This window comes from Phoxinus phoxinus, assembly GCF_949152265.1.
Source record: "Phoxinus phoxinus genome assembly, chromosome: 25".
Classification (NCBI taxonomy): Eukaryota; Metazoa; Chordata; class Actinopteri; order Cypriniformes; family Leuciscidae; genus Phoxinus; species Phoxinus phoxinus.
In genome coordinates this window covers 4,721,457-4,746,089 of record NC_136900.1, presented here as the reverse complement: position 1 = coordinate 4,746,089, position 24,633 = coordinate 4,721,457, and the positions used below count along the sequence as shown (strand labels likewise).

At 38.9% G+C, this 24,633-nt stretch overlaps 1 protein-coding gene across 1 annotated transcript in view; it reads right to left on the bottom strand.

The window, feature by feature from the left end:
- Positions 1-24,633, bottom strand: part of lrrk2 (leucine-rich repeat kinase 2) — a 78,160-nt gene that overhangs the window by 5,409 nt on the left and 48,118 nt on the right. Inside the window, exons 30-48 of the mRNA XM_079602981.1 lie at positions 22,072-22,295; positions 21,855-21,982; positions 17,089-17,307; positions 14,547-14,748; positions 12,915-13,003; positions 12,643-12,830; positions 12,406-12,560; positions 12,048-12,194; positions 9,234-9,425; positions 8,971-9,117; positions 8,739-8,851; positions 8,407-8,597; positions 8,129-8,289; positions 7,864-8,034; positions 5,033-5,133; positions 4,734-4,934; positions 3,144-3,334; positions 2,977-3,049; positions 1,713-1,897 (exon numbers count right to left, since the gene is read on the bottom strand). Coding sequence (XP_079459107.1) covers positions 1,713-1,897; positions 2,977-3,049; positions 3,144-3,334; positions 4,734-4,934; positions 5,033-5,133; positions 7,864-8,034; positions 8,129-8,289; positions 8,407-8,597; positions 8,739-8,851; positions 8,971-9,117; positions 9,234-9,425; positions 12,048-12,194; positions 12,406-12,560; positions 12,643-12,830; positions 12,915-13,003; positions 14,547-14,748; positions 17,089-17,307; positions 21,855-21,982; positions 22,072-22,295 — 3,078 coding nt within the window. The remainder of the gene's footprint in view (positions 1-1,712; positions 1,898-2,976; positions 3,050-3,143; positions 3,335-4,733; positions 4,935-5,032; positions 5,134-7,863; positions 8,035-8,128; positions 8,290-8,406; positions 8,598-8,738; positions 8,852-8,970; positions 9,118-9,233; positions 9,426-12,047; positions 12,195-12,405; positions 12,561-12,642; positions 12,831-12,914; positions 13,004-14,546; positions 14,749-17,088; positions 17,308-21,854; positions 21,983-22,071; positions 22,296-24,633) is intronic.

Below are 24,633 nucleotides of genomic sequence, written 5' to 3'. Positions count from 1 at the left end.
TAATATTGTGAATGCATCAAGCTGGGTGACTCCACAATATTAGCACATATTCTCACTGGCTCCCATACCGTGGGCCCTATTTTAACGATCTAAGGGCATGGTCTAAAGCGCATGGCGCATCTGCACTTAGGACGTGTCCGAATCCTTTTTTTCTAGTTTAACAACGGGAAAAGGGTCTAAAAGGGTTGTCCCTATTCTCTTAGTGAGTAATGGGTGTGTTTTGGGTGTAACATGCAATAAACCAATCAGTGTCTATAGGCGCACATTACTTCTGACACACACTACTTCTGACAACAGGCCAACTGGATTTTAAACGTTCGCTTTGACAATGTGCTCAAGCTCTCTCCTTCAGTGTAGATACAGTGTCAGACCGGATGCCAGAACACTAAACACTAATTGAGCAAGAGTTAATTTGGTGCCACTGTGTGGCTGGACAAAAGTATGTAGACACCAGAGGTGGAAAGTCCAGATTCAGAAAGTAAAAGTCCTCCTCAGTATTTTGTTCCGATCACCTGGATTTGCTAATTAGCACAGTTTTTCAGCCAGGAGATAGAATTAAATGAATTAAGGCGGGCGTACACGGTGCGATTTTTTGCTGTTTTACGAGCTCGCAGATTATTTTTTCACTCGGGAGAAATCGAGTGCAAATCGGTGATGCTCGCATGGTCGCGGCTCGCAGCGTGTGAGAGGAATTACGAGCCGAGCCGAGCACGTTATGAGCACCTCCCCGACCTCCCGATCATTTTTAAACATGTTTAAAAAATTCGGGGAGTCGGCCCGATTTTCACCAGCGTATAGGCTATCCCCTATTGCCAAATCATACACAACCACCTCACAGGCTAGATCGATGGGGCTATACCTCAGTGGCAGCAACCACACAGCGTGCGCATACACTGTCACACACACACACACACACACACACATACACACACACACACACACACACACACACACACACACACACACACACACACACACTCTCTCTCTCTCTCTCTCATGTTTTTATGTTGAACGGAATGGCTACTGTTACAGTATCTGCATTTGCACACACATTTCTGTCATTTTTCTATCTGAAGCTATTGCCTGAAACATTGAAAGCTCTCACAGAGACTGTGTTTAACCGCCAGCTCGGGATAAAATCCGTGCAGGAGGACAGTCGTGCCGTGTACCAGCTGCTTTGACGCGATTATCAGTTTAACTGACTCGTAACGTGTGCAATATCTCACGACCACCCGAGTGTCCGAACTCGCACCGTGTACGCCCGCCTTTAGTGAAATCAGCTGACTGAGGTCATGGGTATATGGAAGGACTTTTACTTTCTGACCCCTGGACTTTACACCTCTGGTGACACCATATTCTAATTAAAAGGTATTGCTATTTAATTGACACACATTAAAAGCATGTACTTCATGGTCAGGCATATATTTTCTGTTATACATATTCAATCTAATGGAAAGCTTTACCACAAGAGTGGAAGCTGTTTTGCAGTGGCAAGTGGGAACATCAACATCTTGGTAACACCCTTTTTTAAGAAAAAGCACAAATGAATTTGGTATTTGGGTGTCCACATACCTTTTACTTTACTTTAGTATTTTACCTTGAGCACGAAAGTTAAGTTTAAGCCGTTTTCCAGAAGAAGAAAAACTGAACGTAATGCTCATTGAGTTGCATTGACAGGTGTAGTTGTGTTTTCAGAAGGGTTAGGTGCTTACGGGAGGAGCTGTTTGGTGTCTATGCTGCTATAGACGTTGTAATCCACTGTGAGCCAGATCACCCTGGTCCCACAGGCCGCCCACAGCGTCTTACGCTCCTGAGGGTGATTGGAGGGGCCGATACACATCAGAGGAGTGTTTACATCACCAACCTGGAGGGTCTTCACTGGACATCCATGCTTTACCTACAGTCATAAAACGTAATATATATCAGGCGTCTGACAAAGCGCTGTTTAGGGGTTTCTTACACTCAGCAACACTGGATTTATTTATTAAAAAAATAAATAAAAAACAGTAATATTATGAAATATTATTACAATTAATAATATATATATTTTTTGTTTTGTTTTATTATATATAATTGATTCCAGTAATGGCAAACCTTAATTTTCAGCATTTCATCCATAAATATTTTGTTGAAAAACAATGTGGGGAAAAATAGATAGTTTCTGTATTTTATTTTTAACATTAAATACTTTTAATATAATTGACTGTTGGGTAGAAATTGTTGTTCTTCTGAAAAAAAAAACAATCACCCTTTCAATTAATTTCATAACATAATTTTTGACATGTACTGTACACTACTGTCTGAAGAAGTCTCTTTTGCTAACCAAGGCTGCATTTATTTGATAAAAAGGAAAACCAGTAATATTTTGAAATATTATTACAACTAAAATAACTTTTAAATATTACTTTTAAAATATAATTTATTCTTATGATGGCAAACTTAATGTTCAGAAGCCATTACTCTAGTCTTCGGTGTCACATGATCCTTCACAAATCTGATGAAAAATCTGTAGAAATCTGCTGCTCAAGAAACTGATCTTATTATTATAAATGTTGGAAACAGTCGTGATCCTTAACATTTTTGTGGAAATTTTTCCACAATTTTTTTTGGATTCTTGATTTAAAAAATAATAATAAAAAAAATAAAAATATATATATATATATACTTTGTAATAATATAAATGTCTTTACTGTCACTTTTCATCAATTTTCATCAATTTAATGAATCCTTGCAAAATAAAATTATTAATTTCTTTAAAAAAAGAACAATAAAATAAAATAAAGGTCTTACTGACAAACTTTTGAATGGTAATGTATGCAACAGTGCTAAACAATTATAAACAGTTATATTACAGAATTGACCATTGATTAAAGAAGGCATTCTCAGAAGGTTCTCCAGTAAACCTGTACAACCGTGTTATACTGTACACACTGAAATGCTTATTTTTCATAATTTATCATTTTAAATAATTAATACCTTCAAGACTGAATCTTCATAAATGACTAGTGTCCCATTTGCTGTCCCGACCAAAAGGTAATTCTTTAAGCATCTGAAAAATGTAAACATCATTCTGTCATCTTAAGGTACATCATCCAAGACGTCATGTCACTTCTCACTCAGAAACTTGTGTGTACGGTAATCACCTGTGCTGGTCAGTGTGAAAGTACAGTGACGTCACAGAGTCATTCACACTCCTTAGACAGTGCAGAAGCTCTGCGTTTATAGTGTCCATGATGAAGAGTGAACCCGACTGTGTACCAGCGACTAACCAGTCATCGCATGACCCTGGAGCTCGGATGATCACCATGCAGAGGACAGGACTGCTGTCAATCTCCTAACAGAGGGCGGGAACACTGTTAACTGACTGTTCAATGGATTGACCACCCAAAAATAACAATGATCTTATCATGTTGTTCTCCCCCTCATGTCATTCAAAACCAGTATGACTTTCTTTTGAAAATGTTTAAAGTATTTTATGTAACAACAGTTTCAGTTTCCCATTGGCTTGCATTGTATGGACAACAAACATCATACAAAACCAAAACAGTTTGGTTACCAACATTCTTCAAAATATCTCGTGTTCTGCAGAAGAAAGTCATACTGGTTTGGTACGACATGAGGGTGAGTAAATGATGACAGAATTTATTATTGCTTTAAAAAAGGTTATTTCTCAAGGATTGTGGGTGACATCTAACTTAAAACGATGATAATTATTACATGTACTGTAGAACACTAAAATGAGGATGATAGAATCTAGGGCTGTAAACGATTAAGCGCGATTAAGTGCGATGAACCGCGATTAATTGAGATCAATCGTGATTAATCGAGATCAATCGTGATTAATCGAGATCAATCGTGACAAATCGAGATCAATCGTGACAAATCGAGATCAATCGCGATTAATCGAGATCAATCGTGACAAATCGAGATCAATCGCGATTAATCGAGATCAACCGTGACCAATCGAGATCAAGCGTGATCAATCGAGATCAACCGTGACTAATCGAGATCAAGCGTGAATAATCGAGATCAACCGTGACTAATCGAGATCAAGCGTGATTAATCGAGATCAACCGTGACTAATCGAGATCAATCGTGACCAATCGAGATCAAGCGTGATCAATCGAGATCAACCGTGACTAATCGAGATCAAGCGTGAATAATCGAGATCAACCGTGACTAATCGAGATCAAGCGTGATCAATCGAGATCAACCGTGACTAATCGGGATCAAGCGTGATCAATCGAGATCAACCGTGACTAATCGGGATCAAGCGTGATTAATCGAGATCAACCGTGACTAATCGAGATCAATCGTGACTAATCGAATCCAAAATAAAAGTTTGTGTTTACATAATATATGTGTGTGTATTGTGTATAATTGTTTTGTATATATAAATAAACACACATGCATGTATATATTTAAGAAAAATGTGTTATTTATATATAATATAAATCAAATAAAAATATATATGCAGTATATACATGCAAATATTTCTCAAATATATACATGCATGTGTGTGTATTTATATATACAAAATAATTATACACAATACACACGTATATATTATGTAAACACAAACTTTTATTTTGGATTCGATTAATCGCGATTAATCGTTTACAGCCCTAATAGAATCATATTTGTTTAGATAAAATAGTATTTAGCAAGAAAACAGTGTGTATTTACAGTCAAATTCATGCCATGCGTTGGGTTAACAGTCTTTAAAGCTCTACCTGGTTTAAGCTCCCCCCTGTCTCCAGATCCAGTGATGTCACACAGCCCATTTTCTGGCTACTACTGCCGCCCCCGATCCACACACGTGTGTTTGCCCCCCCGTCTGCACTGGAGACGGTGAAGCACTCGCCTGGCAAACTCACCAGAGTCAGCTCTCGCATCAGACACAGCATCTCGGCAGAGTTCAGACGATCTAACACCTGAAACACACACAGAGCATCACTCACGTGTCTGCGCTGAGTTCACATTATAATGCGCACAGAAGTGGTTCTTGCTCAGATGTAACCAGTTCTCTGACCTGAGTAGATGTCGGTCTGTCCTGAGGGCTTTCTCTCAAACATTCCCTCATCAAAGACTCAAACCCTGGCCACGGGGAACAGCCGTAATCTTTAACTGGATCTATATCAGTGATTATAGAGAGTTATTTAATATTATTATATATTAACAATCAAATTAAAATGTTATATTAATAATATTACATTACATTAGCATCCCCCCACCCCTCAATCCCAGCAAGATATGTGGGTGAAATGACAAAAACCCTGTTTACACCTGGTATTAAGATGCATTGTGGGTGATCGGATCACAAGTAGACGAGGGAGACACATTCCCGTTTTAATCCGTCTCTTTTTTTAACATTTAATTTAATTTTCAACAATATTATTGCTCTGCCTGCATTGACGCTATTATACAAGAACCGAAATGAGCTGGACGATGACATTATGGTTTACTCCAGAGCGGCTATATATACATAAATGAACTAAATTAATACCTTTTTTACAACAAAAATGAAACATCACAGAACTTACTTAAGCTGGACTGTGACGCTATTTTCTTCTGGAATTACAAACTTTGTTGCATTATTTTCCAGTTATCTCTGTAAAGCTGCTTTGATACAATCTGTATTGTAAAAAGCGCTATATATAATTAATGTGACTTGACTTGACTTTCAACCACTTCTTCGAGATGAGGGTCTATGGGCGGGTAAATGTGTGTTCTTTTTCAGATCTTTCAATCTAATGGACAAAATAAGCTTGTGCAAATTACATATGAACACGCCCGGAGACGACAGAAAACACACGGAGAGCATCAGCTTTAGTTTCTGCTCTGAGAGCCACAAGACCCGCCGAACGCTGTGAGTGTGTGTTAGAAATCAGGAATGGAAAACATGTGCTTGGTACGTTTTTTATCTTCAAGCCAAACTTGGGTCTCCAGCCGACAAAGTTTAAATCCCGTCTGGCTAGAGCTCTTCCCATAATGTTCACGTGTGAGGTCAGTAGCTGGAGAGAAGACGGTCTTTTGTGGCTGTTTGAACACATTTGAACACTACTAAAACAATCCGGTTGAATGTGTTTTCAACAACCTCTGGAAGTGGTCGAAAGTGGACAAGCTCAAAATGCTTTACACCTGTATTTAGTGTCGTCCACTTGTGATCCGATCAACCAAACCTCATCTTAATACCAGGTGTAAACAGGGCCAAAGAAATGACAGATTTTCACAGACTACATACATCTATTGGACATTAAAGCTGCAGTCCGGCACTTTTTTGGGTTTAAAAATATAAAAAAAGACATTTTTGGAAAAAAACGTAACCAGCCAGTGTTCAAAACTATCTGCTTGCCTTACCTCGATTCAAAACGGTAAGCTTGTAATAATGATTTTAATTCCAGTGGTACTGGTGGATTTCCGCGGGAATTTCGAGCATGTCTTTGCGTCATTACGTCACTTCTGTACACATAGAGATTGAGTCTCGGCTAGTCGGCTATATAACGTGTGTGGATGATGGAGGTGGAGTTTTAGCTTAGCACTTTTTAAAGCGACAATCACCAGTGACAACTGGAGATTCACCAGTTGTAAAACCCAAAGACTTCAGACTTCAGAGTGGCTACAGAAAAAATATATTTTTCACGTTTTGATGTGATATAAGCAATCGTTAGATTTAATCAGCATAGCCTACTGCAATGCTTCCCCCCACCCCCCGAATTTGGTCAGAACAAACGTGAATGTTACTTACTTGTTCAGATGACATTTTCCGATGAAAATTCTAATGTTGACACTTTCAAAAAGTATACTCTGAGATTGCTGATGACAGTAGGCTACAGTATCCACAGCGACGCGGCAGCGACAGGTTCTCCTCAATACATTGTGTTCATCCGCGCTGTTTCATGCCGATTTACTACCCACGCACAGTTAATAATTCCGCGAATAACTGCAATTGCAGATTTCTAACAGAGATGGCGACAAAGAGGAAAAACGACGGACTGCAGCTTTAAAATGGACAGAAAATGGCGCAAATTCTCTCCATATCTGTTCACAGAACACACATAATATGTGCTGTTTGTGTATAAGAAAAACCTTAAAGACACTGTTCTTATGGTGAACTTTAAACTAAGCAAATAACCCTCACGCCAGAGGGGGCTATACTGTAGAAACTGTAGACAACAACAGCCAATCATAATGCTGTCAGAAAGGTGCTAATTTGCATTAAAAAGTATTTGCATTAAAAGGTTCTGTCTGAGATAAAGAAAAGGTTGTTGTAATAAGACTCTGAAACTCTAAAAAGAGAAACACGGAAGTTCGACAAGAAGGGAATTTTAGAACAACAACCAAACGTGTTCCTGCCATTTTCAGGACCTTCTGCACCAACTTCAGAAACTGAAACAGGACATTCAACCTTCAAGGCTTCTTTGCTCTGCGTGTCCCAGACAAGAACCGTCTATGCGCTCCAGAAGTTCAGCGTTTTTCAGTTCTTCATGTTCAAGGCTGTATAAAGGGAATCCAGCTCTTTTCTTCCCACGCAACGCGGCCCAGCACAATCGTGGAAGACGATTCGCCCTAATATAGTCTCAAGTCAATATCGGCCTAGGAAGTCGCCTAGTCTTAATCTGCATCACTATTTGTACTCGTTGTGAACACACAGGCCACAAGAATAATTCGGGTTTTTTTATCACTTTTACTCAGGACATGCTAGCTGGCAACAAAGGATTCCATTCATTATGCTAAGCTAAGCTAGCGGCGACCCTGCCAAACTAAAACACTGAGACAAAAATGCATTTGCCCACCTATCTAAATGTAAGTGAATAAGCCCTATTTCAAAAAACGGTGGAGTGTTAATATCCAGCATGTTACCTGGTAGTTTTCCTTGCACAGCAACCTCATCAAACTCACTGGGAAACTTCATCCCATCAGATATCCGCTCGCCGTAGGTCAAAAGGTCATACAGGAGCAGACCGAACGAAAATACATCTGCCTGGACATTATAGATGACATTACCTCGGGCGACCTCGGGAGCTCTAAAGCCTGTAAGTGTTTAAGATCAACATTAGAATATATAAAAGTAAAAGTCCTGTTTTGTCTTTTTAATTACTGTTTCATAGAGTATTATGGGAAAGACCTGGTGTCCCTTCTGAGCTGCGGACGCCCATACTGCAGCAGTACTGTGCTATCCCGTAGTCTGTGATTTTAGCGATGAACTCAGCATCCGTCTTCAGGTTAAACAACAGAACGTTGTGTGGCTTCAGATCTCGGTAGATAATCATTGAAGAGTGCAAATATCTGTTTGGATACAAAACGTATCACAGATGCTGCCCTAAAGCTTGACTTGTTTTACACCCTGAACATTTCTTTAAAGGTGACTTAAGTTTTTGCGTGTTGTGTAGATGGGGTACCCACCTGAGACCATCAGCCACATGCAGTGCTATCCTGTGCTGTAGTTTGCGGCTGAGACTGCCATTTTCACGCTCAAACAGCGAGTCCAGAGAGCCACATGGGGCAAGTTCCATCACGAGAATATGCGGGTTACAACCGGCGGCCAAAAGCCCCACCAGACTGGGGTGACACAGTCGGCCAAGTACTGCCAGTTCCTGGGGACAAACCATTTTCAAGAAAATACACCAACAATGTACTGATGCTGGTACTAGGACACAACTTGTACAGCTTGCGTTATGTCCCAACCAGGTGCAAGCTAAAACTTGCTTGGTTACTTCACACATCACATATCTTACCTGTCGTACCAGCCGATGAACATAAAGCGCAGATGCATGTTTATTAAAAATCTTCACAGCAACTTCTTCGTTCTTGTACACAGCTTTATATACAGACCCGAAACCGCCATCCCCTTCAGAAAAAAAAAGTCTGTTAGTTTCGAATTGCATTACTTTCTTTCTTGACAATCACAATAAGTCCTACGGACATTAATTTTCGTGTCTCTGGCTATGGGTTCATTCATGTACTCACCCAACAGATACTCTTTAGAGAGCTCCATCTCCAGCTGCTCTGGATCCAGTATGGTGCTGGGAAGCTGGTCGCTCAGTACCAGGTCCGGTGAGATCTGAGAGATGGGCAGAGTACAGCTGGGGTCTTCTGGGTTCACCAGCAAACCATCTTACAGACAAGCAACCAGTCAGGACAGCACAGGTGGCATTTGCACCATTTTTATACAGCAGGTTATCAATAAAAAAAAGTTGTGTTTCAGAATTTTGAACAAAATGGACAGAGACCTGCACTGATGTTAGAGAGTAGATCTTCCAGCAGCATCTTCTGGTAGTTTTGTCCATCGCTAAAGCTGTACAGAGCCCATTTCTTAAGCAGCGTCTCCCCAGTGCCATGGACGTCAGTGGCGAGAAGGCTTGGAAACCATTCCTCCAGCAGAGAGTCAATGTGATCCACCACCTGCCCGAACAACACACGACCTACATAGGACAGAGACTTAATTATTGTTGTCATCATCATCAACACCATCATCATCACCATCACATCATTTCAACAATCACTACTATAAAATCACCACATGTCATAATCACCACAATCATCCTATCAAATGCATCACTATTACCATAAACAGAGATTCTAATTATTAAACCAAAACCCCCTGCACGTAATAACCTTGAATACGGTCTAACACTTGATGGATGATCTGTCAAGTCTTCGTCGTCAGTTAGGAACCTGGGTGTGCTCTTTTGGCGCTTTTCCACTACACAGTACCAGCTCGCCTCAGCTCGCCTCGCCTCGACCGGAAAACCACACCTTTGTTTGGTTTTCCACTGTGCAAAAGTTGTACCGGTACCTGCTTCCAGATACTTTTTTCGTATCACCTCAGACGAGGTTCTGAATGAGCTGAGGCGATACTAAAATGTGACATGAAACATGGCAGACTGCTGATTGGTCAGAGAGAATCGTCACTATTCACTGCGTCATCATTGCACGCGCCAGACGGAGTATCCTGAATAACTCCGACATTTTTAAATAGTTTGGCTAGAGATTGCGTGATATCCCCCTTACTAATATTATGTAAAACAGCATACACTCGATTTCCTCAATTGTCCTGTGTGTGTGGGTAGCGGGTGTGTGTCGCGTCGCTATGACGACCAGGTACTATTGTGGAGGTACTATCTGCAATGGAAATGGAGCGAAAAGCGAGCCGAGACGAGGCGAGTCGAGTTGAGCTGGTACTGGTAATGGAAAAGCGCCATTAGATACCAATCTTTCATTTGAAAGTCACGTTTATAGCATCTGTAAAACAGCATTCTTCCATCTTAAAAATATATCTGAACTATATGACATATGCTCTCAGTGACAAATGTGATACAGTTAGTTCATGCGTTTATGACCTCAAGGCTAGATTATTGTAATGCTCTACTGGGTGGTTGCCCTGCACGCTTAATAAACAAACTCCAGCTGGTCCACAACCCAGCAGCTCGAGATCTTACCAGAACCAGGAAGTATGACCATATTAGCCCGGTTCTGTCAACACTGCATTGGCTCCCTATTAAACATTGTATACCATTTAAAATATTGCTGATTACTTACAAAGCACTAAATGGTTTAGCTCCCCAATACTTGAGCGAGCTCTTAACACATTATAGTCTTTCACATCTATTGTGATCTCAAAATTCCGGCCAGTTAATAATACCTAGAATATCAAAATCGACTGCTGGCGGTAGATCCTTTTCCTATTTAGCACCAAAACTCTGGAACAGTCTTCCTAACATTGTCCGGGATGCAGACACACTCTGTCAGTTCAAATGTAGACTAAAAACACATCTCTTTAGCCTGGCATACACATAGAACATTATACATTTATATTATTCAAATCATGTAAAATGATTATTAGGCTGCATAAAATAGATCATCCGGAACCGGGAACACTTCCTATGACACCTGATGTACTCGTTACATCATAAGAAGAATGGCATCTACGCTAATATAAGTCTCTCTGTTTATCCTGAGGTTTATCAAAGTCAGCCGAATCCGGGCCATGTCCCAATCAGATGAAGGACCTGCGCCTGCTCACGACGACAACGCTGCCCTGAAGCGTTAGCAGAGACCGTGTCAACTATCCCATAATTGCTTCTTTTGGATATAAATACTTGACCATATTCATAAAGGTGATTTGCTGTATGCACAATTTGCAAAGCAAGGATTTTGGACATTAGGGTTAGACCATCACTACCTCTTAGATTCACTTAAAAAAGGTTAGAAAATAATACCCCTGATGGGAAAGTAATTTCTGTCACTGCTCTGTAGGTGCTAAATCATAGAAAATATATGCAAAATTCAGAATTATAATACTTATAAATAAGTATTAATTTACCATTATTAACACAATACACCATTATCAGCAATCACCTCCATCAGTAGCCCAACATCAGTTAGTATAACACTACCATCAATTCACCATCACAACGTTATCATCATTGCCATCACATCATTATTATGCCATCATCACCACCTCATGACATCATCATCACTATAATCACTACCATCACATCATCATATCATTATCACTTTCATCAAAATCATAACCATCATCATCACAAACACGACTGCATCATATCACCATCACTATCACTATCATCATCATCATCATCATCACCACCACCACATTGATCACATCACTTCCATCATAATCAACACCACCATCATCATCACCATGACATCATCATTACCATCATCATGTCCGATATACAATTTTCACCACAACCACATCATTACCATCACTTTACCATCAGAACATAAACATCATTCACTTTCACACCTTTACCACACTATCACCCCCACATTAACATAATTGTCATCATCATCATAACTATCATCACTATCATTATTCATCACCATCACTTCATCATCACTCCCACAACCACATCATCACCAACATATTTACTATTACAGTTCATTATTTTCATCATCACCTCTATCATAGTCCCCACCATCATCATCATTACATTACTATTGTTAAATCAAATTAGTCATTACCATTACTGTAGTGTTTAAAATGGCTCAAACAGTGTGATACAACCATGTTCCTCTCTTACCTTTGCGAGAGCAGGGGACGGTGATCTTGATGAAGCTAGCAGAGTTCTCTTCTAGAGACAAGGCCTCCACCAGACAGTAAGCTTCAGTAGACCAGCTCAGATAGATGCCCTTCCTCCAGTAGATCCGGTTTGGTCTTAATGCCTTCTCTGCAGAATACACACAGTTTACCACCTTACATCCTGTTCAGTTGGCAGACTTTTGAATCCCAATTACCTTACAATGCATTAATTGTATTATACATTGTATTGGTATGTGTGTACCTTGGGAATCAAACCTATGACCTTGCCATGGCTAGCACAATGTTCACCCAGTTACAGGAAGTCTTTATGCTGACTCCTAAAGTTTGTGTTGCTTTACCTCTGCCGTAGAGCAGGAAAGCAGACACTTCCAAAAGACGGCTGATCTGTCTGGACCAGTATCCCATGGGGAAGTACGGCATCTCATAGAGCCGAATAATCACCTCTGAATTCTCACAGTGAGGGAGCTCAATCACCGGCCTGTGATCTGACAGTCTAGGGATATACCAATCACAAAAAAATGACCACTATACAACACTTTTTATAAATGTAATTTAAAAAAAAGTCCTATCGCTACCTGCTAGGTATAAGTAGCTGGTCATCTCCAAAGGGCAAGGCTATTTGAAACTTCTCCAAAAGTTTGAAGTACTGAGTCAGATGATTCTTGGGAAAACAGCGACTTTTGTCCAGAAACTTCTCTACAGTGGAGCGTTGCACAACTCCTCTAGTGCTGTCCCACTGATCAGTGCTCTTCAGTGTCAGCGTCTGTTCATCAACACAACATATAAGACGTTACTGAAGTGAAAGTGCGAATCTGTCAAAAAGAGGAGTAAGATATGAGTGTATAACCTGTGAGATGACGTCACAAAGCCATTGTGGGTCAATGAAGTATAAATCTTTTAGCTGAAGCACTGGATCATCAAAGTGCAGCAGGACACCTGGAGACAAATACAGACAAGAGGGCCTATTTGCTCTTGCAAGTGATCACAATTTAACCAGGACAAATCAAGTGCGGGGTCTGTGATGGCTGTAAAGCCACATGAATTTTAGATCAGAATGAGTTTTATGAGCTTGTGTGCTGGAAACAGTGGCATTCCAATTTAAGTCTGAAGGGCGTAAAACCTCTGTTAAGATTAATAAGGAAATGTAATTTTGCAAAATAAGAAATAAATGTTATTTTAAAAGCAGCCTACTTCAGTGTAATATGATACAATTGTAATGTGACGATCTTGTGCAAGTCGGGTGCGGATCTCTTAATAAGAAAAAAATATAGGTTCGGGTGGCTGGATGGTTTATTTTTAACAGAGGATTTGGCTGATCCGTGCATCTCTAGTGCACAGGATTTTTATTATGACAGCAATGCGAACGAACGCTTCCAAACGAAAGAGAACAACTGAATCCCTTTACAAAGGGCCCTTCCACAAGTCAGTTAGTGAAGGGAACATGCAATGGTCACTTCATGAAAGGAATTTAATAATTTAAGGTCATATGACCCAGAGTGAGTTCTTGCGAATCATTTTAAAGCTAGATGGCGGGAATTAAAATATAAATAGAATAATTCAAGTTGTTTTCTTGTGATATATTACATTTTCATAATGCATTTTATTTTAAGATTCAATAAGTTTCATATGTAAGAAATCTGTTTAATAGTAGATATGTTAGGTTAAATGTGAAATAAAATCATATAATATATATATTTTTTTAATTATGTAAAAATACATTATACATAATACATTATACATAATCATAGTCATTTCTACAACTATGAAACTAAAAGCTACCGATGTCAGAGCATTGAATAATATATATATATATATATATATATATATATATATATATATATAAAAAAGGAAGACCAAATAATTTGACTTGCTATCCACGATTTAAGCACGTTTTAGACCACCTGATATAAATACATCTAAGATACACAATTTCAATGAATACAGACAAGTTAGCATGATATCACCATCACAAAATATAATTAATTGTGTCTGCTTTACTATAAAACACACGTTCATTGAAACCGCTTCACTAACGCAACACACTAATTTAGACCCATTTACAATAACAGTATAGAGTGAAATAATCTAATTAAACTAACTATATACATTTTCTATATAAAAATCTGAAAAATATATAAATATTTCATCATATGCAGAAAGTTCAACATCAAATAAGCCAATCAAACTCTGACTTTGCGAAACAGAATGTCCTGAACTAAAATGTTGCTTAGTAATCTAATAATAGAAAGTCAATGCACTTGGCAATTGTAGATATAGATTTAATAGATATTCATGATTTTAAAAATCCCTTTTCACATTAATCTTGACTGAGGGGGAAGGATAGTCAGTTTAAGGGTGCAGCGCCCCCTCATGCCACCCCCAACCCCTTGTGGCACCTGCCCTGGAAACACCCAAATATTGGACATAAACAGCAGCAGGAAGATATCAGAAAGAGATTCAGGAGTGAAGCAGCTCTCACCGGCCTCACTGAGGAAGTGAATAGCGTGGGGTAACTCTCCCTCCTCTAGCTGCAGTTGTGTTTCCTGTATGATCTCCAGTAATCTGCTGTGCCTGAGCACTGGGAAATCAGCGGGCACATGTGACCTCTCCTGCAGAAATCTCCTCTCCAGCTCCACATAACAGTCTGGAATCAGCTGACCCATTACCGGCTGACCCTGGATCTGCCAATAGCACAGACATGATTAATTAAAAAAATACAATGCGGTTCCGGTGACGTCACGTGATGGCAGCTTGAACAACAACAATCTACAACAAAGTGATATAAATAAACTTCAAAACACAAGAAACAACAACAACTACTACATGCTATTACTATATCCTATTGTCGTCGACATGGAAGATGGGGCTCAAGTACATAATAGGCGAAAACAAAAAGCAATTACAATCTGAAAAAATAAGAGAGAGAAAAAACAATGCAGGGTCAAAACACAAAGTCGCCATTAAATGTCTGCCCGGATGATACCATGCTGGACCGAGGAGGTGTCGGCGAATCTGAGGAGACAGTTAGCTTGGCTATGATCCTCCACAAATTGCATGACTTTAGAAGAGACAGTAAAGATCAGCTGAAATAAATTATGGAGGATTTCCAAAACACCAATGACCGACTGGAAGAAGCTAAACGAATCTTGGGTTGGAAAAATCGCATAAACTTAAACCATATCAAATTTCTTTAACTTCAGACACAGTTAAAAGCCAGGATAACAGACCAAGAAGGCCATTTGTGATAGAACAATATCATGATCTACTGGGTCGTATAAGGGGCCAAGAGCAATTTGCCATCTATGATCACTTTTGTTGAAGATATGCCGAGGGGTGAACTTGAATTTGCAACATATGCTTCTCTTCATATTGAGAGAGCACACTGCTCTCCGGTTACCCGAAAAAGCTCAGCCGAGATCAATCGTGGTGAACTCAGTTATAGAATGATGGAGGAACTGTGTGGAGGAAGAAGGGATTTTTATGTTCCTGACATTATTAAAATACAAAAAGGGTATACTAAAGCAAATAATCAAATGAAGGATCCTCAAGTTCCAAACCCCCTTTCTGGTCAAGATGTTTTTTTTTTTCAGATGAGATCCAGTTAAACAACACAGTGGAAGAAGCAACGAAACATTTCGCTGAGAGGGGATTTCTGCACCCTGAACACTGATTCTACTGACCTAAAGAAAATGTAGGTTTTGTATATTTTTGCTTTGATTAGAGATGGGACTGACAATTAGATCATATAATAATACAGTTATGCTAGTTTTTTCACCTTGTATGAGGTGTTTAATAACATATGTCAGAATATAGCTATCGAACTGACACATGAGCGCAAGATAATGGGGACCATTCCCTTTGGCGAGGTCGAATTGTGTGTTCATAGGAAAAGATGTTATATAATTTTAAGGTGATAACTTTTAACTTGAATGAAGTGCTAAATCCAGTTAAAATACGTTTTTTTTTTCATCTTCCTTTAAATGTGACCATAAGAGGTTCAACTTTGAACATATATTAACCAACACAAACAAAGTGTCACAGATCAGTCTAGTCACCATCCTCTGCACTACATTCCCCATCATTCTCCTCGGTTCCCATCTGCATGTAATTTTCCAATCACTCACACCTGTACCTCATCACCCTCATCACTGCTTCTACATATACACAGACTTCACCACAGCTCACGGTCCGGTCTCATTGATGCCAAGTGGACTATTCCCCCTGTCTCCAGCAATCTCCCCGTCTCCAGTGTCTCCCTCAAGATCTACCTTTGGACTCTCACTTACCTGCTCACCTCATCTCTACCCCTTTATTGTTCAATAAACTCACTGGTTACCTGCCATCTTTCTCTCAGTGTCTGCCTACCATAACACAAAGATGGTTGATATATTATGATGGCTCCCTAGTAAATTCTCTCAATGTAGTTCAAATCATACTGGCTCTTTAATGTACACATTTTTTATTTAATGGCTATTAATCCGCAGGGGATTACTATTTCTGGAGGAGACTTTAATGTTTGGTTGAATCCAAGATAGGATTCTTCTGGGAGTGGTTTACTTCAGTCTAAGCCTATAGGTAAGAAAATGAATGTGGTCATGAAAGAGTTGGGGATCATGGATGTGTGGAGAGATCTTAATCCTACTATTTGTATTTATACTCGTTTTTCTTCTCCTCGTTCAGTTTATTCAATATTTCATGTTCATTTTTGACAGCAAAACAAGGTCTGTACTTTGTAGATTAAACTCTAGTATTTTAATTAGCCTTAATAACAGATTATTGGGAAAATAATGATAATGGGGAGGTATCATCACCCATGTTCTGGGAAACATGTAAAGTGGTGATGAGGGGGTAGATTACTGACACCACTTCATTACTTACAAATATTAGGCAGGAGAGACTTCATAAATACAGCAAAACATTTAGGCCGCATTTACACTGCAGGTCTTGATGCCCAATTCTGATTTGATGAACTTTTCTCTTTTTGACGACAATCTTTAAACGTGACCCATTTTGTAAATCACCTTAAACTCAATGAGCTCTCTGTAGATGGCTTTGCGTAACTTGTTGATGGACTCGGACTCCTCACAGGCACATAGCATGTGGTTATCTTTGATCACTGGAAACCCGGGCTGGGACAGCAGCTCCTCTCGCAGCTTCAGAACACACTCCTGTAGGTGGCGCTCTTCACACACATCTGCATGAGTTCCAACCACAATCACAGGAGACTGTCCAGCTACAGCCTGAGAGAAACAGGGTTTTTATTTAAATATGCAAATCATGTCATTTTAAGACCTAAACCAAATGTTCCACAGAAACAGTTCGGTCTGGTTTTATACTCATAGTAAAAACGTTATATTGACGTTTTGATAATACCTAAGGAAAGTCTACAGTTTGGACAACTTTTCCAAAATTGTTTACTTTGGTTGTACAAAATTCCTACCTCAGTTGTAACATTTCACAAAGTTTATGTTAATCACAATATTTAATTCCTACCTCAGTTGTAACATTTCACAAAGTTTATGTTAATCAAAATATTTAAACTTACTGAATGTTTTGGTCACATTCATTTTTACATTTTAGGTGTGTTTCCTACAACGTATTTAAATATTGAAACTATATAATTACACAGCTCTCTATATAAAGTTGGATGTATATCTAACTTTATCCAAGAAAACATGTAGTACTTAACTCTCGTAAAGCTGTACAACAAACCTCAACTGCTTGATTGTTTTAATTATCGCAAAATGTAACTAGACTTTTGCCCAGCTCTTTATTTTAAGTTGGATATACAAGTATGTCCAACATTATCTGTATAAATACAGTATACACACATTGAGCAGTATATATTAAGGGTGTAACAGTACATAAAAATAACGGTTCGGTATGTACCCCGGTTTTGAAATCCCGGTTCAGTACGTTTTGTATTAAAGGATACAATTAATAACAGAGCCCAAAGTATTACATTCAATTGCTATTTATTTTTAGATCAACAAAATTGTATGCAAACATGTAAAATGCAAAAAAAAGCCATATATAATAATTTACACAGTGGCGGTCATAAATAGTTTTCATGACATTTCATGACATATGCACCAATTCTAAAATGTTCTATATGCCATAATAATTTGTTAACAAACAAGTATTCATTACTTCAATGAGCTTATTGTGTCTGCCATAAATTATTACATTGTTTAAATGAATACATTTTTAACTAACTGTGATTTGTATATGTACATTTGTGAAATACATAACTCAGACAATTACCTCTGATAACAGATCACTCTAAATTGTAATGTGTGCATTTTCTGTAAAGCTGCTTTAAAACGATGTGTATTCTGAAAAGCGCTTGTGTTGGCTATTTTATGATATTCATTGATCTTTAGTAAAATATAGATGATTCAAAGAATGTCACATGTGTGTCTCTCACTTGTAGTGAGAGAAGATTCTGTTTATGTACCTGGGGAGGCAGAAGGGAGAGACACTCCAGAGAACAGACGAACAAGGACCTCTGACCTAGATATCAGAAGGTCATTTGGTGAAGGGGGGGCTTAGTGACGAATCTAAACTAGTGTTATGGCTTCCTTGTCTATGGAAAACCACTGGATGGAAAACTACTGTGGGAGGAAGGCTCTGCGGAGAAGGCCTTGAAACTTATAGATAAAAGGTGGTTCAGTCTGTCTGGGGGGGTGTCACTCTTCTGCACAGCTGTGTATTAGACTGCTCCTATTCTTGCAAGAATAAATACTTCTATTTTATAATTTGTCTCCCTTACGCAGTGATGTTTGTTTGATGAATTTTTGCCACAACACGCTATACAAATAAATGTGAATTGAATTATTGATTTAAACATGCAATAAATAAGTAAAGGTAAAATATAATGAATAAATAAGCTAAAATTGTGCAGATATTGAATGATTTTTTTTATTTCGAGCAATATAGTGACATATAACAAAGGCAATAAAGAAGCATTTGATTCGATCTATACAACAAGATAAATTCACCTTACTTTAACAACATGGGAAGAAGTCAGACTTATTTAGACCCACCCCGGTCATTTGGCAATATGCTCATTGCAAAGGGTTATTATTATGCCCTTTGAAGAAGTCTTGATTGTGTTTTTGAGGTGTACTAGAATATGCTCTCATGTTTGATTGTTCAAAAAACACATTATTTTTCACATATTTTACATTATTACAGCACCTCTCTCCCCAGTCTGGCCTGAACAATGTTTTGCATAAGCCCCTCCTTTCGAAATACGAAATGTGCTCTGATTGGTTAACTGACCTAGTATGTTGTGATTGGCAACACTTAACGTGTATTCGGGAAATGTCACACCCCTTACCTACTACTCAGATGTAAGTATTAAGGATGGTGTTAATTTCAAACCAACACGAGCCTGATTCAGACTAAAAATGTTAACAAACAAGAGGATCGACCAGAACGGACTTTGCAAGCACGGATTTCACAGGACGTTGCAGAGTGGTGTTTTTTCTCGTATGCATTTTAAATACAAAAGTTATACACCATTTAATTGTGATACTGGTCTCGAAAACTATGGTAATACAAACAGTAATCGATAACAAAACCATGGTTGGTTTTCCTAAGGGGCGGTGAACACTCTTACAAAAGCAACAGTAAATACTACATCAACATAGATGTTAGCTGGCTGGTTTACATCGCAACAACATACAACTTGTAATTGGAGCTGTTAATACAAGTGCAACTACAAATAATAAGACATACTTGCAAGTCGTGATCCACAAACAAAAGATTGTCCCGACAAAGTGGGAACTGCTCCATTTCAGGAGAAGCTTTTTTTTCGTAGCCTGCATTGTACTGGAAGCTCTTCTTACATTAAAATGTGCAGCACACAGATAAGCGTTGGGGTTATAATGTTCAGGAATAGTGTTTAGGAAGGTCCAACAAATGAGTTTTGGAAATGTTGTGGAAAAAACAGTGTCTCTTTGACATAGCAACAACAGAGTCTTCTCTAATGCAGCTCAACCAGGCCTCGTCGGCTTTTTTGCATATTCCGTGGGCAATTAAGTAACATGTGTAACATTGTGACTTCATAAGATCCAGAAAAAACGTGTAGTAGTCCAAACGAGTCATTCGTTGTAGTTCTTGGAAAGGGGATTGTGTTAAATAAAACATCTCCCTTTGGAGTGGACTTTGAGCTTTGTGACCTTGCAGATCTTTTTTATGTTCCACCAGCAACATTACACATTAACTAAAGTTAAAAAAGTGAAAAAGCATAATAGGACCTTTTTAAAGTTCACTCCTCTAGTGAACTATCGATCTGTGGACACTGAATGACTTGCCTGAAGTAAATGTAATGCTACATGACATTGTTTACAAGCTTTTCGACGTCTTTCAGTGGGTGACACACTGAAATAGCAATTGCATGAGATGTTCATTCATGTTTATTTAATTCTATAACTAGTAGTAAAGAGGAAGTGATGATCGTGATTATTTAAGCCCCATAGCAGATCTATACAGGTGGAGCTGGGGAAGGAGAAGGGTTCCTGAAAGCCGCTGATGCAACAACCAATCAGCTGTGCTATGTAGATAATGACATGATCGCTACCAAATGAGTTAGACCTATCAGCCTGCGCCATCTAGAGTTTCATGCCAGAACTAGGTAATTATTGGATGGTAGGCATGCTATATAACGTCTTGTGTTTTAAGTTTTAAAGACGCATCAACTGAAACAGTATAGACTAAAAGATCGATTTTGGAATTTAAGAATTTATATTGATTCGTTAAAATTGAGATATTTCAAATTAGGAGTTTCAAATTAATTTCTGCACATGAAGTGGTTAAAGCAACACTGTATTTGTTCAGTACACGTGCGTACCTAACCGAAAGACTCGTACCAAATACATGTACCGTTACACCCCTACTTTATACTGTACAGCATACCACAACTGCTAAAAGGATAATTCCGGTATTTAACACTTTGAGTGTATTTAGTAGTTTGTTTTGGATGAACAAGAGTGGTGGACAAAGAAATGTTGACTATTTTAGAATTGCCCATGACCGCTTTATAATGGGAGTCTATGGCCATGCACAAACATGTCCTTAAAACAACCCTTAACGTTCGTTTTCAAAACTGTGCAACTCACAGAGTGGTTAGTGGTGTTCATTGATGTTCCAAAACAAGTAGCGTAGCGAAATACAGTTTCTGTCGTGTTTTATTAAGCATTTTGTAAAAACCCTATTGATTTCCGTTGGAGGACTCATTGCTCGTTGATATTACTGCGCTACCGGACTCAAATATCGAGCGGAAGTTTATACGCGGTTGTGAGGTATCTGAAAAAATAGTTCCACTATAGAGAAATAAACGGATTGAAATCATACATTGCGCCGATATATTTGTTTTTAATCATCAACGAACACCCCTAACCACTCAGTGAGTTGAACAGTTTTGAAAACGAACGTTAAGGGTTGTGTTAAGGACATGTTTGTGCATGGCCATAGACTCCCAATATAAAGCGGTCATGGGCAATTCTAAAATAGTCTAAAAAGTCAAGACAGGAACCAGTCAAAATTTCTTTGTCCACCACTCTTGTTCATCCAAAACAAACTACAAAATACACTCAAAGTGTTAAATACCGGAATTATCCTTTAATTGCTTGTATCGTCATACAAATGTAAACCATATTAATCGCACAGCTCTAATCTGTTAAATGTAGTTAAATGTACCATATTAATGTACATATACATGATGTCAACATTTTGTAAAAGCATTCTGTGCTTGCTGGAAGGAGTAAAAGGCTAAACTTACTTTAATGTTAAAGAGCCAGGGTTTTATGGTGTCGATCTCACTGGGTCCTTTCTTCAGGTCATACAGCACTAGATAGAGAGCCCTGGAGCTCATAAAGTGAGGGTGAAACCCGCTGCATTCCTCAGCACCTGCACAATACTAGAAACATGAAAATCTGCAATTTCCTAATGATATTTTCCCACAATTGATTTGTTACAAGCATACTGTAGATGCTCACCAGATAACTCCCAAACATTCAGCTGCATGTTCCTCTTCTCTTTGTTCCTGACGGCCCAGTTTCGGACGCTGACGCCGATGGTGTGCTGATCAGATCGCCACTGAGGGCGCTTGAGTCTCATCAGCTGCTGAATCAAGGAGCTCTTCCCGCTACACGGGCTGCCCACCACGATCAGCTTCATGCGGTGATATGGGACCGCTTTCTTCAGACGCTGCTGCAGGAACCTGCAGGAACCACAGCGATCACGATATTGCTATTTAGAGGGCGATGCAATTTTTAAGTCAAGTCAAGTCAAGAATATTTGTATAGCGCTTTTCACAATACAGATTGTATCAAAGCAGCTTCACAGTATTAAAATAAAATAATAATAAAACGTCCATGTTTGGTAATGCTAATAAATAGTATTATTCATTAATTCATTAAATTGAACATCCCCAACTGAGCAAGCCAAAGGCAACAGTGGCAAGGAAACGAAAAACTCCATCAGGTGACCTAATGGTGACCTATAACTCCATCAGGTGACCTAATGGTGACCTATAACTCCATCAGGTGACCTATAACTCCATCAGGTGACCTAATGGTGACCTATAACTCCATCAGGTGACCTAATGGTGACCTAAAACTCCATCAGGTGACCTATAACTCCATCAGGTGACCTAATGGTGACCTATAACTCCATCAGGTGACCTAATGGTGACCTATAACTCCATCAGGTGACCTAATGGTGACCTAAAACTCCATCAGGTGACCTAATGGTGACCTATAACTCCATCAGGTGACCTAATGGTGACCTAAAACTCCATCAGGTGACCTAATGGTGACCTAAAACTCCATCAGGTGACCTAATGGTGACCTATAACTCCATCAGGTGACCTATAACTCCATCAGGTGACCTAATGGTGACCTATAACTCCATCAGGTGACCTAATGGTGACCTAAAACTCCATCAGGTGACCTAATGGTGACCTATAACTCCATCAGGTGACCTAATGGTGACCTAAAACTCCATCAGGTGACCTAATGGTGACCTAAAACTCCATCAGGTGACCTAATGGTGACCTAAAACTCCATCAGGTGACCTAATGGTGACCTAAAACTCCATCAGGTGACCTAATGGAGAAAAAAAAAAACTTGGGAGAACCCAGGCTCAGTCGGGGGGCCAGTTCTCCTCTGGCGGTTATGAACTAGAGGCCGGATTTAACTGTAAAAAATTTTTTTTAAAAGATTAAAAAAAAATTCTATGAATGCCTGGCTGAAGAGATGCGTCTTTAGTCTAGTTTTGAACTGGGAGAGCGAGTCTGAGCAACGAACAGTATCAGGAAGGCTATTCCAGAGTTTTGGAGCTAAATGTGAAAATGCTCTCCCTCCTTTGGTGGACTTAGATATCCTAGGTATAACCAAAAGCCTCGAATTTAGTGATCTTAAAGAGCGCGATGGATTATAGGGCGATAGAAGATCCGTTAAATAGACTGGAGCTAAGCCGTTTAGGGTTTTTAATTAGAGGGAGGGACATAATTACTCTAGGGAGCATTCTATTGGGCAAAACAATTGAAGACGCCCCTTAGTGCAAGATGAGTCATCAAAATGTTTTGCCCTTTTTCCCGGAAGAGAAATTATCAAATATTTTTAAGTGTATTACTGCTAAAAGTTTATTTCATCAACTTTTAGAAGCACACATGTTAGGAACAGACAATGACTACAATTTAAATTTCATGTTATCTTTAAACTTTAGATTATAAAAAATATATATATATATATATATTGAAACTGATTTAATAGGTAATATTATAAAACTGCACTATAAAAAATTTATTGTATACTAAACACACTATAATGCAAATCCAGGGGTTTACATGCAGAGGTTTAAGTAAAATTATAATAAGAAGAATATACTGTTTGAAAAATAAGATCTTATATTATCATCTGCCTATACCGGAAAAAAAAAAATGCCAATCATAAATTCTAAACAATACAGATATGATCACCGGTGTATTTAAAGGGGTGGTATAATGCCCTTTTCACAAGATGTAAAATAAGTCTCTGATGTCCCCAGAGTGTGTATGTGAAGTTTTAGCTCAAAATACCCCACAGATATTTTTATATAGCTGGTCAAATTGGCCCCTATGTGGGTGTGAGCAAACACACACGCTGTGTTTGTGTGTGTGTCCCTTTAAATGCAAATGAGCTGCTGCTCCCGGCACAGGGGGCGGAGCTTCAACAGCTCGTGTCCTTTTACCTCACACACACACATGCACTGAAAATTTCAAACACTTTTAGCCTTTTATGTTCAAACCGAAGTCAGTCAATGATGGAGAGACTCAAGAAGAAGTGACAACATGTAGAAAACATTTCTGAATGGTTAGTTGATGAATTTATGCAGCGTATGTGTAGTTACCTTCTAGTCATTGATTAGCATATTCTGTCATAATAATCTATTAATCGTGTTCTGGGGGTGGAGTTTATGTCAATTCTAGGGTAGGTGATGTCACTAACTCTGGAGGCATGTCGTGTAGTTCGTACCAGCCGTTTGTTGTAGTCCTTTAAGGCGAGACACGGCAGGCA